Genomic DNA, 13,805 nt, shown 5'->3' on the forward strand with positions numbered 1-13,805 from the left:
CATTTGCCAGCGTCGAGCTGTACTTTATACGTATATTTTGCGTGTTGGGGTGAACCAGTGTCACTCCAAAATGCCTATTAAATGCCAGGATGAAAGACTGTAGCATGCTTTAGAACAGATCAAATACTCAGCTCCACACATTTTGAATAGGTCGTCGTCAAGTGTCAGACTGAACCCACTGGAGGCTGTCTGTGCAATTGTAGTTTTAGGAAGAACAGAGTCGGATGCCCATTGATTGACTGAAGCGGATGAATCGTTCCACTGGTTTTCCCACAGTGGACTGCTGTTGGTAGGTTGCGAAGGGGGTTTAGCCTGAGGCAAACTTGACAGAGAGGCCGGGCCAAACGATAAGCCATGCAAAGAGTCTGAAAGCAGATTGACCGGTTCTTGTGTAGGAGCGGGCGAAACTGGATTCCTTTTTGAGTTCAACAATGCAAGATTAGGCTGGGAGCTCTTCATGAGCGACGAAGTGGATACGTTGGAATTGGACGACGAAGGCAGTGAGTAAAGGGACAAAATCGATTTCTTCAAGTCATTACGGCCATTGTTGGCATGCTGCTGTGGTTTCTGAGGTGGTGGAGGCGCTGGTTGAGAAACAGATGTCCTAGGAGGAACCAGAGCTTGTGGAGGTACTTTTGGCTGTGGCTTTGCAGGCGGGACAGGTGCTGGCAGAGGCAGGGCCAGAGAAAAGGTGCCAAAGTCGTCGTTTAGAAGGTCAACAGCGACCTCAGGCTGTGGTTTTTGGATGGCGGGAGTCAGCCTGGTATGCTTTTGCACTTGAGCAGGAGCGGAACTGGCAACACTTTTGGCTGGTATAGCCAGCGGGTCAGGTTTCAGCAGAGCTGCCCACTTCCTCATATCGTATTTTGTCCTAATGTAATTTTCAATCTTGGACGCATCAGGAACGTAACCGTCAGGAAGCTTCAGCTCCCAGTAGGCGTTGCACTTGCTGTTGCCCCACTTCAACATCGACTCCACCTGCTCGTCTGTCCACGCGTCCAAATCCACCGACTTCACTCTTGAGATATGCGTGCCCATCGACCTATGGATGCCAGAGCATCTGATGCAAACAAAACACCCCAAGTTCCACAGGGCCCATCTTGGGTGGGTAGCTGTTTTACAGTCTGCGCAGGTTTTGTTGGCAGGCTCTTGAGCAACAGCTTGAGTATTTGTTTGTTCTTCTCGCTGTGAGTTTTCTTGCTTGAAGGAAGCGCAGACATGAAGAAGAAGGAAAACTTGGGAGAATGGAGGATGGAGGTTGATTTGATTTGGCTGATAGTCGACGATAGCGACGCAGGGTCTGTGTGCAGGAAACACCTCGAAGGAGTGGGTAGGGAGCCATAGACAAGTTTCAATGAAGGCAGCAATTTTGAAAAGGTAGACTGATGATATGGATTTCAAGAGAGTGAAAGAGAGCTCAAGAAGGTCTGTTGAGGATCGTGAGTATTTGCGGAGGTGTGTGTTTGAAATTTATTTGTTGGAGGAGATTTCGCAGCCAAACAGAACAGCTGAATGTACTAGTGAGGAAGGTTAGGTAAAGCCAGAAATGACACGAAAGGACATCGGTATGGATTGATGACGCCTTTGGCGTAAGTAAGGCATCGGTCTCTGCTCAATTTTTTTGACTGAAAGGATGAGGCATCTTGGCTGGTTTTCTGTATGGCGTTGTATCACCTTCCTAAAGCAGAATCCACTTTGCAACCAGTTAGGAAGGGAGCTAGTGAATTGTCATGATTAGGCTTGCAAAGTAGTAATTCAGGCAGCAAAGCAGGGTGCAGAGGTTCAGTGCAAGCTGAGCAAAGGGTAGATCAAGGAATTTCATGGTTCAGTGTTCAGCTGGCTCGATAGCTCTTTTAGCAGAAAAGCACCACGGGGAAAATGATGTGATCCCAACACAATGAAGTGCAAATGTACTCGGATCTGACTTATGGGCCTGTCGTGGTGAAACCTCGTTGTATCGGGACTCAAAACCTCCACCATTTCATCTTCACTGTAGTAAGTACTAATGGCTGCAAGATAGAAAGACTGAGAGCAGCCAACAAGGAGAACTCAAAAACACGACGAAATGACTATTGAGGGCCCAGTAACAGAATAAATGGAGGGTTTTGCCTTCAAAATACGAACGAGAATACACAAAACACTAGGCTGCCCACCCACTTGTCGTAAATGCCTTGCATTATTGGAGATCAAAACACTACATATGCGTGAAGTGAACAAGGAAACGTGTGAGTCCAGTTTACTACGAAGTAGAGCTCCGACAGAAAGTAAATTGCCCATTTAGCTCTAAACATTATTTTCCTTTTTTATCTGACAGCTTGATTCAACATTGCAGTGACACCTTATTCCTTTGTATGGTCACTAAACGGCCCCGCCCACACCTGAATGTCGGCTTACCCAATCGGGATACGAATAAACTTAAGCTCTAGATCAAACCCGCCTTTTTTTTTCCATGCACCTGAAGCCTGAATGCAACCGCCTACCACTCCTCGGCATTAAGGTTAAGGTTGGAACTCCACACAAGCGCTGCAGAAGATGGGCCAACAAGCTATATGAAGGCGCGAGATGGGTTGCTCACAGTTATGGACGTCTATACCAAATGGTATACGCGAAGAAAGTGCAGTAGAGATGGCTGGATCGAAGATATTGTGGCAGGAACCAGAATCCGTCGTATATCGGCATCAAGGTCCGTTCTGTAGACAAATAAAAAGCAACCAAAGATCGATCAGCAGATCGACCAGCAGATCCACCGAACAAAGGAGGCAAAATGTCTGAGAGGTCTGGGGATCTCAAGTTACCAGTTGAGAGGGTCCCGAGGACCCCAAGCTTTCTCGCAAAAGGCCCCAGAGCGCCTAGCCAAGCAAGGCAGTCTAGTGCGGTAACTGCTTAAGTAGTTCAAAAAAAGCTAGTGCGAAAAGGGATATACTGAGCAAAAAACACGGAGGTGAAAATGTCTACAAGAATCGAAAATAAGGTTTATCCGCTTGGATTTATAGTTCTAGGTCAGCGAAAAGAGGTGCTTTTAACTCGCAGTTTCACTGGCGGACCCCGGTTTCGCAGCCAAACCTACATACCCATCTCGGGCCGTGCACGACCGAATACCTACCAATGTCTTCACCAACATCGGGAGTTCCCCAATCACCGATCATTTTTTTCCAGTTTTGAACTCTTATACTAATTGCAAGAATCTTCATACTACCGTGATGTCGCCTGAGCTACGACCCGGGGTCTACTCGGCACAAGAGATCCGCAAACACTCGCTGCCTCTGGACTTGTGGATGACAATCCATGGTAAAGTGTACGATGTGACTGCTTTTGCACAAGAACACCCTGGCGGTGTGGAGGTGCTCTTGGACTGCGGTGGAGTTGATGCTACAGAGGCATTTGACGATGTGGCCCACTCGGATTTGGCAAGGGAGATGCTCGAGCCGTACTTTGTCGGTTTTGCCGAATCCGCCCAGAGAGAACACCAAAGAGGTCAGTGATCCAGAGAAGGCGCCAGAAACAGCAGCCAAGTGCACAAAACGCAACGATAAGTTGAGAGATTTCCGGCGGCAGAAGACATGTGCGCTGGTACTCGCTGGTGTAGCGCTACTGTGTGTGATTGTTGTGATGTTCCTTCAGAAGATCCAATGGTTGAGTCTTATTCAGAGGTAGTAGTGATGAATGCACTTTGCCTTGAAGAAAGCACGCGGAGGGCTTTATTCATGGGTTAATATCCCTTATTACATATAAGCGAAGAAGACGGCGCTAAAGGTTTCGGCATCGCAGAATACTATAATGATGCAACTCTAGATACCAAGACTTATTCAGTGTCAAGCTGCAGTCACTGCCCTTCGAGTGTCATTCCCTACGCTTTTAGAGCCCCTATGAAGGAGAGCAGATCACCTTATAGACAAGCTGCCCTCTAAAGTACATCTTTCGATCTCGGACAAGAGCAGATTCCTGCTTATAGAGAGCATTTCATACTTTCACCAGCCGTCTTCTCATCGAAACTTACGTTTCAATGTTTGAACGCCTATGCATATCTCATTTAAGAACAATTGGAGGCAACTCATATTCCTATTTATTTTACGCATCAACATGACTATAGACAATCTCGATGCTCCAGTGAACAAACGCAAGAAAAAGCAATGACTTCAGTCTTTTTCTTTTTGTCATCTATTCAATTCCCTGGCGTACTTTCGCAGCCGCTTACTCAGTCCCCACCTCCCCCGGGGAGCGTAAACAACTTATCACACTATCAACTCTAATAGACAAATCTCACAAGAAATCATAAATGCTTTTGTAGATTATCGTCCTCACGTAATATTCCATATGTAATCAAATCGGCGTTACCCAAGCCTTCATCCTATCCCTGTCCTGCATGGGGCACAACATCAGACCTAAGATAATCCAGTCTCTATTTTCTAACGAACCTAACGATTCTCCAACAACATGCCCTACTCTCAAATTGGAGACCGCTCCCAGCCTGTGAATCACGTTAAAGACGATATCTGCGATTATATTGACCAGCCGCTCGACTTGAATCAGGAAAATATCCGTCTATTTGAGCAGCAGCAGCACTTCCAGCACCAACAGCAAATGCCCATGAACTTCCACTCTGCTGGAACTCCAGCGTTCAATATGACTCCGAATGGAATGCAGTGGCAGAGCGTGAATCAGGGACTGCCTGGCAACAACATACACGGCGGGCCGTACATGAACAATATGCACCCAGCAATGGCTCCAGTAAGCCATGGACCTCATGAAGATGGCGCTTTTTTCAGAAGTGGCTCGGTTGGATCTAATATAGAAAAAGACCTGAATTCGTCATACCAGCAGCAGTGGGGAAGTGTCAACGTTGGCGTTGGCGGAGGCAACCATACAGATCTGTCGTTGCAGTCTTCTCCTCCGGGAGACAGTGAGGTGAAGGTTGGAGATCAGGTGAAGTCAAGAAGATCGAAGAGCCGGATCTTGAGTGATCAGGAAGAGGCGCTTTTGGCGAAAGATGATAAGGAGTTGACGGAGGAAGAACTCAAAATCAAGAAGAAGGCTCACAACAGGCTTGCGCAGCGTGCTTTCCGCGAGCGTAAACGTACAGAGCTCAAGGACCTTGAGACAAAGTTGTTGCAGAGCGAAGAAGAGAGACACAAGCTTGTGCGAGCGCTTCAGGATATCAAGCTGTCGTACGCGTCGGTACCTTCAGAAGATAGTCTCCTACGTAATGAGGTGCACAGCGCTGCCGACTCTCACTTCTCATTTCCTGGCTCTCAGGATGAGTTCATTGATCAGATGGTGGATCGAAAAAAACACAATGTCAATCCTGCTACGGTGAATAAAGTGTACGATGAGCCAGAGAAGCCAGGCAACAAGGTATTGGCGGTTGGCGCCGTGTGGGACTTTTTACAGATTAAAGCTGAGGAGGATGGGTATGAAGGTATAGATATGTTTGATGTGATGCAGACATTGAGGGGCAAAGAGACCTGTCATGGGTATGGGCCCGCGTACAAGCTCGACTACGTGATGGAAGCGCTTGAGAAAGTAAGGAGAGAAGTGCACGGAGAATAGACAATATCACGGCTGACATTTGTTGGGTAAGATAAGGCACTGATATTAAGCAAATGTCAACTTTAATAATTAAATCTATTTGGTTGACAGGTAACATGCGGCCGTTCAGGTGGTTTGCAGCCAAAAGGTGCATCGAAGGTACAGCTTCAATCAGGCTTAAGAAGGAACTACAAGCAGAGCCAAATACCACTTTTATTACATTGTCTTGCCACTGCGTCTCCTTTTTCCCATTTCCATATTCATCAAATCTGGTCGAATGATTCTCAATTTTGGGCTTCAATCAGCACTAGTATCGGGCGCTGGACCTGATTGCAAAAGGCGCCAGCACATAATCATCATATTACCAGACTTCTTTATATTGGTGGACTCCCCAACAGACTACCAAAGCTTCGTTCTCCATAACCTTTATTTATTCTGTCTGTTTTGTCTATGTACTCTTCTTTGAACAGCCTTTCTCGGAAGCTTCTAGAAGTGCACAGGTGCACTCGCCTGCTATCTATATAATCCTCCCCGAACATCATCACCTTAACCAACAGAGATCAATTCACAATTCCTAGTGTCATGTCTGCTGAAGAATATAAAGCTGAGGGTAACAAGCTCTTTGCAGCCAAGGAGTTTGACAAGGCCATTGAGCAGTTTACTAAAGCCATCGAAACTTCTGATGTGCCTAACCACGTCTTGTACTCCAACAGGTCTGCTTGCTACGCTTCATTGAAGAACTTCACTAAGGCATTGGAAGACGCAGAAAAGTGCGTGGAGATTAACCCTACTTGGGCCAAAGGTTACAACCGTGTTGGCGCTGCCCAGTACGGAATAGGCAACTTGGAAGATGCAAAGAAATCTTACTCCAAGGCTTTGGAGTTGGACTCACTGAACGCCATGGCCAAGAGCGGTTTGCAAGCCGTTGAGGATGCAGAGAACTCCCAGAGCCCCGACATGGGTTTGGGTAAGATTTTCTCCGACCCCAACTTGATGAACAAGTTGAAGAGCAACCCTAAGACGGCCGAAATGATGAACGACCCAGCTTTGGTCGCCAAAGTATTGCAATTGCAACAAAATCCTAAAGCAGGCATGCAGACCATGCTCTCTGACCCACGCATGATGACGATTATGGGTGTGTTGATGGGCATTGATTTGGACATGTTCCAGGGAAAAGATGCTCCTGGTAAGCCTGAGGAGAGTTCTTCAGCCTCAAAATCCGAGACTGCGAAGGAGGAGCCCAAGCAGGAATTCAAGGAGGAGTCGCTGTCAAAGCCCTCTTCTAGCTCCGAGTCTAATCCCGCCCCACTGAGCTCTGAGTCCAAGTCTGAGGCTACGGAGGATGTCGAGATGGAGGACTCAAGTAAGGTAGAAGCTGATGCTGCCAAGGCTGAAGGTAATGCCTTGTACAAGCAGAGGAAGTTTGACGAGGCTATTGCAAAGTACGACCATGCATGGGAGCTTTACCAGGATATCACATACCTAAACAACAGAGCTGCCGCTGAATTTGAAAAAGGTGACTACGATGCTGCCATTAAGACTTGCGAAAAGGCAATTGATGAAGGCAGAAGCATGAGAGCTGACTACAAGATCATAGCTAAGTCGTTTGCCAGAATTGGTAATTGTTACTTGAAGAAAGACGACTTGGAGAACGCTGCCAAGTTCTTTGACAAGTCTTTGACCGAGCATAGAACTCCAGACGTTTTGAGCAAGTTAAGAAATACACAAAAAGAGATCAAGGTCAGAGAGGCCAAGAGTTACATCAACCCCGAAAAGGCCGAGGAGGCGAGATTGGAGGGTAAAGAATATTTCACAAAGGGTGACTGGCCCAACGCCGTTAAGGCTTACACTGAGATGGTGAAAAGAGCTCCCGAAGATGCCAGAGGGTACTCCAACAGAGCTGCTGCGTTGGCCAAGTTGATGTCATTTCCTGATGCTGTCGAAGACTGTAACAAAGCCATTGAATTGGATCCTACATTCATCAGAGCGTATATCAGGAAAGCCAATGCGCAGTTGGCTATGAAGGAATACTCTCAAGTAATCAACACATTAAATGACGCTCTTGCAAAGGATCAAGAGTTGAACGGTGGAAAGAACGCCAACGAAATCAACCAGTTGATGCACAGAGCAATGTCGCAGCGTTTTGCAGCAATCGAGGGCGAAACTCCGGAACAAACGATGGAGAGAGTGTCTAAGGACCCAGAAATAGTTGAAATTTTGCAAGACCCTGTCATGCAGGGTATATTGGGTCAAGCCAGAGATAATCCAGCGGCATTGCAAGAGCACATGAAGAACCCAGAGGTGGCAAAGAAAGTCAACATGTTGATTGCTGCTGGCGTAATTCGTACTCGTTAGCATATGTGGAATTAGTATAAAAGTATATCATCATCGTTAAAATCGTGGTAAGCATACTATTTACAATTTAAAGCCCATTATCGAAGAAGAAATTAGGAAGTGCCAGAAAATCTTGGTTTATCGCGGCGAGCAATAGGTCGTCGTCGATATTGAAGTCTTTTCTTTCAGAATCTCTAGCAGATGCAAAGTCAACAGGATGAAGTATGTTGGAAAGTGTAGGGTCATTCTTTTTGGGTGAAGGTGCCTCCATGCCGCTCGCGTGTTGAAAAGTTAGCGAAGCAATGTCTTGGTTTGATACGCTCGAGGATGTATCAAGCGAACCATTGGGCGTGAATTTCCTGTCGTCACTTTGCAGATTTATATCTGTGTACGGATGCATGCAAGTCAAGAGACTCAACAAATCGGAAGGAGCGCTCACTTCTGTATAAAATTGAGGAAACTCCTTTTCAACTTGTTCTAAATGCGACTTAAGCTGAGGGTTGCTGCCCAATATGTCAACATTGTTATTTTCTTCATATACTTTCACAGTGATACGAAGAGCAATACGAATAATAATGCCAAATAAATGCAAACGTAAGTAGAATGCACCGGTTGAGGGTTTCTTAGCCAAATCAGTGTAGTGATTAAAGAAGTTCATTGATAAATCAATAAGCAAGTTCAAGTCGGTAACGCCTTCGCTATCATCAGAATAATTGAGGCAGTTAGCAATCAAGTTCATCATGGCGAAAAAAGGATAAGTAATTATCCAGTTCATGGCGAAGAACGAGACACTTTTTCTATTGATGCCGCGAATAAGATGAAGTATAGTTCTTGCGCTGTCAAGGGCAAGTTTTCTGTACTGTGAGTTTTCATAAGGAGGGGTATTACCTTGATTGGGGTCGAGCTGCGAAGGAACCTTATTGATGGTCATGAGCTGGAAGAAGTAGGCAAGCTGGAACGAAAGAATACCATCATTGACGCTGCTCATCCTTTCATCTCCGGAAAATCTCGCCAACATTAACGCGAATTCAGGCTCGAAGTAAAAGCGAGGACGAAACTCTTCCTTCAACTCATTCGATATATTCTTAAGTTCGCCGTTAAGAGAGGTGACAATATCCTGAACGCCTTTCAAACTATCATACTTGACAGTTGCACTAAAAAGTTGAAAGTATGTGAAGGCTCTAATTTGAGAAAGTTTATAAAGAAAGAAGCGAACATAAACCTCATCAAAAGAAAAGCGCAGGTGGCCGCAAAGCTGATAAAACTTTTCAATGTCTGCCTGAGACATGAGCTGCGGCACGTACCAAGGGTCGGCGGGCGTAAGTGTAGAAACGTCGACGATGTTTACCAGCGGGGGCTTACCCGTTCTGTGACTCATCTCCACGTCAAAACACAGTACCGCCGCCCAAAGCCTGCTTCGTTTTTGAATATCTGGCTGTGGTAGATGTTGAAATGTCTCGAATCTGTGAAGACCAAGTTCCTGGGCGTATCTCAGAGCCATGCTGACAAAAGAATAATTCATCTCTGTCACAACCCAGGTGGTTTCCAAATGGACCACTAAGAGCAAAAGTGCTTGCACAGTAGCCATGCCTTCACTGACAACACTTATTGTGTGGAAGTAGTATACAGAGTTGAGGAACATCTCTTCTTGTAACGCAGTTAGCTGCTCGATAGGCATGGAATCCAACTTTAAGCACTTGCCACAGGGGCGCAGATCGGTAACTCTTTGATCGATGACAACAGTTATCGAAATGCATAGTATTAGACTCATGGCCATTAACTCCGAGTTCAAAAACTTGTACTGCTTCTTCTTGGGGGCACCTTTGTTGGCATAAAATTTGACAAATAGCTCCTTGGCTTCGTCAGCGTCGAGAACGAAATCTGCCAACACTATGGAGTGGTATTGCTGTAGAAGCTCAAATGTGAGCTGCTTATCGTGCGGATAAATGCCCTCTTTGAGCTTTTTGACATCGTCCTCAGGGTACAGCTTCATTTCTGTCCACACGCTCAGAAAAAGCTGTTTCCATGCCATAAAGTAATACAATATCGTTCTGAAGGGAATTACAATCTTATGGTCCTCTGGCTTGAGCCTGGATTCAATCCACTCAATACTTTGCGTACTGAAAATGAAGACTATACCCAGATGCAATCCCTTGTAATGAAGCATCTGGTGGCCAAGATTGCAGTTGTCACAATCTCCTTGGAAGTTCTTTGAAAGGATCGACCTCGTCCGCTCAAAAAACGCCTTACCTGACTTGAGCAGCGACGAGTGGGTCCCCTTAATTGCTTTCGGCTCATTGGAAGCGTTGTTGTTGCTATCATTATCGTTACTCTTCCCGTATCAGTTTCCTGGAGACTCAGCTCCAGCGCAGGTGAGCTTGATGTAGTTGAGGATGAATCGGCCAGGTTTCGGTCTACGGAACCGGGAGATGGCACGTTCCGAGAATCAAGCCCGCCAACTCTATCTGCGATCTGCTGCATGAGCGACTCTAACCGATCGAGTCTGTTTGTAATCACGTCCAGCAGCGCCTTTGTTCGAGACTTGCGTGGTTTGTTACTGGGGTACTCACATGGAATCTTGATATTTGAACAGTGAGCACACGGTTGTTCTCCATTACACTTGATCTTCTTCTTGCGGCACGTGGCGCACGCCTTGGCCACCCTGTCTCTTTTGCCCTTCACCACTGCACTCATAGCTTCTTGAGATTCGAATGAGCGACAGCCGGCAAAACTGTAAATGTGCCTCAATGTCAGCAGCGCACTTGATATATATGTACTTTTTGGCAGCGTTCGATGAGAGTGGAAGGCGCAGGAGGCGCTTGTGTGCACGAGCTGAAACAATACGACTGTTGAGAAAGATGGCCGAGATGACAACTTGTACTCGAAAAAATCGCACTGCCCGATGGCTGCGAAACACGACTGGGTGCATGAATATACGACCAAGGGGAAGGTGGTACAAAGAAATGTCGAGAGGAAAGTGTTTCCTGTTGTTTTCTTATTCGTTCGAAGTTTTGTGTGAGGCGAATGTAATGGGAACGCATCGTAATTTTCATGTGCTTCATGGACGCAACGGTGGGGATGATGAGTAAGCGGGTTGACGCCTTCTACCGTTTCTGAGCCTTCTCAAAGCTGCTGTCAAGCCTGCCAGTAGTATCTCTTTTAGAATTGTAATTTCTTTTTAGAATTGCTGACTGCTGTCAAAGAAGATATTCGGAAGGTCGTTCATTTGGGATTGGATCAACATGTCGATGTCGTCGTAGGTCACTTCCTGGCCTAGCCCTTCAAATTGATTTCTCCGTGCATTCAAAGAAGAAGGCACCACCTCTGGCGGATGGAGCAATGGGCGTGTACCGCTAGTAAAAGATGAGACAGACGATGCCTTGCTGGAGGCTGATTTGGGCTCGTTGGTGAATGGCGATTGGCCCGTGACTTCCGGAATTATCGTCATCACCGACAGATTGAAACTCTCTTTGCTCTGGAATAACTCTGGAAACATTTCTTTTGCAGAGTCAAGGTGCGCTTTTAGTGCCAGATTGCCCTCCACGATCGAAATGCCCGTGCTTCTTTCGTAGATAGTAAGAACTAACCGTAAGAGTACCTTGAACATAAGCAGCGTGAACGTGTACCGCTGAGGCTTGCTCATGAGATCAGTTGTTTGCTCGATGCCTCTTCTGCTTAGAATATCCATGGATGTTTCTATCAAGAGCATTAAATCGCTATAGGTATCTGGCGAGTTTGGGAAGTTCATGCACGTTGTCAGCAAGTGTAAGAATGCTGCAGACGGGAAGAAAATTACCCATTCGAAGAAGGAATTGCTGAGATTAGCGCTTTCGCTACTTTTGAGTAAATGCGCCATTGTTCTAGCGCTATCGAGGGAAATTTGTTTGTAGCGAGCTGTCTTCTCTTCGTCCTCGTCTTCAAAAGTAAACATCAGCGGGAGCCTGTTGATGATCATAATGTGATAGAAGAATGTTAAACGAACCGACCAGCTGATTTCGTTTTCAATCTTGTCCTTGTGATTATAAATTTGGAATCCTGGGTCGTTGAAAAATATCGGCCGCATGGACTCTGGTAGCACCTGTGCCGTAGCTAGAAGGTCTGTGTTGAGAGCATCCAAGTTTTGCAGAAGGGAGGCAAAGTCCTTCACGTTAGCGGATGCTGAAAAGAGAAGCTCGTAGCTTCTAGCTCTTATCAGAAGAATCCGAGCAAAGTAATTGTGCAAGGAGTGTACGAGTGGGGTGTCTGACACGAGAATTTCAGTGACGTTGATATCTAGAAGCTCGGGGCTTACGTCGGATCTATTGATGATGGGGGCTTTTCCTCCTCTGAAACAGACTTCCATATCCATGTAACAACATAACCACCATATGCGCTTTCTGTGAGAGCTGACAGCTCTATCTAGACCCCGGTACGACTCAATTCGATGTAGACCCATATCTTGGGCGTATCTGATGGCGGGGACCAATAACATGTAATTTACTTGAGGAGAGAACCAATGACACTCCAAGTAACCAGAGAAAAGCAATATCGCCTCTATAGTGTCGATACCTGCTCCAACAACACTGATTCTGTGGTAATAGTATATTGCATTACTCATAAGCCTGTCCTCAAGCTTTCTTAAGGACTGGTCTGACCACTCCGAGCCGTCATTGACCTGCTCAAGGGGCCCAATGTTCGTCTCAAATCTCATGAAGATGGAGAAAGCAAGTGATACAGTCATCATTAGAAGCTCTGCCGAGGAAAACTGACATTTTTCGAAGTAGTATCTCTCGAACATCTTTCTGATACGTTTGATGTCGCCCACACCTTCAATTCGTAGAATCGGCGTCATGAACATATCTAAAATGCTGAATACAAGGTTGCTATTCTCCGGAAACGGCCTTGTCATGAGTCTTTTCTTTTCTTCGTGCCCGACAGGCATGGGATCTAGCCATTTGATATAAAAATGCTTTGCTTTTCCCTGAAAAAACAACGGCATGTTAGTCAAGGGAGTGATCAAGCCCTTATTTTCTTCACCTAACTGTCTCTCCATCCAGTCGATGGAGCTCTGGGACATTATATGGGCGAAAGAGTGAGCGCCAAAGAAAAGCAGAACATTCTTCAAAGGTAGACCGCTGGAGCTGCGTTTCTGGCCCGAGGATCTGTTGCCGCCCTCTGCAGCCTCACTCACAGTTCGTGAAAGAATTGGTTCTTCCTCTCTCTCGTCATTAGACTCGTCCTCCTCCTCACTCAGACTATAAGTACCGCCGGAGCCTCTTCCATTCTCCACTTTCTTTCTTGCGCTGGCCAGCCCTCCTAGCCTAGCACTCAAGTCCAAAATCACCTCCTCGAGCCTTTCAATTCGCTGGCTGAGCAGTAGCTTCAGCAGCTTAGGTTCGAAAGCACGCTTCTTGGATGGCTGTCTCTCAGCGTAATGACAAACGAGCTCATTGGCAGTTTTGCAATTGGAGCACGGCACCTGTCCATCGCACTTCACTTTCTTTCTGCGGCACGTATCACATGCCACACGTATTCTCTTACGATCTTCAGACATGGCACGTCTTATGTTGACCTTTGGAACAGTTCTGGTGATGGTAGATCTTGGCCAGTATTGCATACGGCACTTCGGCTGCAAAATCCCCGTATTCGGCTCATTGAACGGATATGAGTAAGGAAGACTATTTGTAGCGTATACTCAGTGAAACGAAGAACTCAAGGAGGATTGTAGGCGTTAGGTACTCATTTGTATTGTTGTGGTCTTATTGGAGTAGATGGCTTAGGCACGGCCAATGTATGAAGCCGTTCAGCATGCCATAATGGCTGCGAAATCCACTTCCAGATCTGACCAAGAGAATATACGGGAATCATGTGATGGGTTGGAACATCTCGATAAAAAGCTCATAGCTAGAATGAAAACGTATGACGGTGAAGCTTAAGTTTCGACTCATCAAACTTACCCTACCTCT

The 13,805-nt window shown here is 46.2% G+C and overlaps 6 protein-coding genes across 6 annotated transcripts; 3 read left to right on the forward strand and 3 right to left on the reverse strand. All coding sequences in view use genetic code 12, as the record gives it.

Annotated features, from left to right (window-relative positions):
* Positions 1–60: 60 nt before the first annotated feature.
* AGE2 (Age2p) lies at positions 61–1,038 on the reverse strand (the record flags this gene model as incomplete). The annotated part of the gene is made up of 1 exon (XM_029036582.2): positions 61–1,038. One exon carries the CDS (start codon positions 1,036–1,038, stop codon positions 61–63), a length of 978 nt encoding a protein of 325 aa, XP_028888679.2.
* A 2,162-nt stretch (positions 1,039–3,200) lies between these two features.
* CJI96_0004332 (uncharacterized protein) lies at positions 3,201–3,482 on the forward strand (the record flags this gene model as incomplete). The annotated part of the gene is made up of 1 exon (XM_029036583.2): positions 3,201–3,482. One exon carries the CDS (start codon positions 3,201–3,203, stop codon positions 3,480–3,482), a length of 282 nt encoding a protein of 93 aa, XP_028888680.2.
* Positions 3,483–4,434: 952 nt separating this feature from the next.
* On the forward strand, positions 4,435–5,547 carry FCR3 (Fcr3p; the record flags this gene model as incomplete). The annotated part of the gene is made up of 1 exon (XM_029036584.2): positions 4,435–5,547. The coding sequence occupies one exon, from the start codon at positions 4,435–4,437 to the stop codon at positions 5,545–5,547; it is 1,113 nt and encodes a 370-aa protein (XP_028888681.2).
* Positions 5,548–6,108: 561 nt separating this feature from the next.
* Positions 6,109–7,881, forward strand: STI1 (Hsp90 cochaperone STI1; the record flags this gene model as incomplete). Its single annotated transcript, XM_029036585.2, has 1 exon — positions 6,109–7,881. The coding sequence occupies one exon, from the start codon at positions 6,109–6,111 to the stop codon at positions 7,879–7,881; it is 1,773 nt and encodes a 590-aa protein (XP_028888682.2).
* Positions 7,882–7,948: 67 nt separating this feature from the next.
* Positions 7,949–10,027, reverse strand: CJI96_0004335 (fungal specific transcription factor domain-containing protein; the record flags this gene model as incomplete). The annotated part of the gene is made up of 1 exon (XM_029036586.2): positions 7,949–10,027. The coding sequence occupies one exon, from the start codon at positions 10,025–10,027 to the stop codon at positions 7,949–7,951; it is 2,079 nt and encodes a 692-aa protein (XP_028888683.2).
* Positions 10,028–11,038: 1,011 nt separating this feature from the next.
* On the reverse strand, positions 11,039–13,456 carry CJI96_0004336 (uncharacterized protein; the record flags this gene model as incomplete). The annotated part of the gene is made up of 1 exon (XM_029036587.2): positions 11,039–13,456. One exon carries the CDS (start codon positions 13,454–13,456, stop codon positions 11,039–11,041), a length of 2,418 nt encoding a protein of 805 aa, XP_028888684.2.
* Positions 13,457–13,805: the final 349 nt, after the last annotated feature.

The sequence above is a fragment of the Candidozyma auris genome, chromosome 5 (genome assembly GCF_003013715.1).
Source record: "Candidozyma auris chromosome 5, complete sequence".
Lineage (NCBI taxonomy): Eukaryota > Fungi > Ascomycota > Pichiomycetes > Serinales > Metschnikowiaceae > Candidozyma > Candidozyma auris.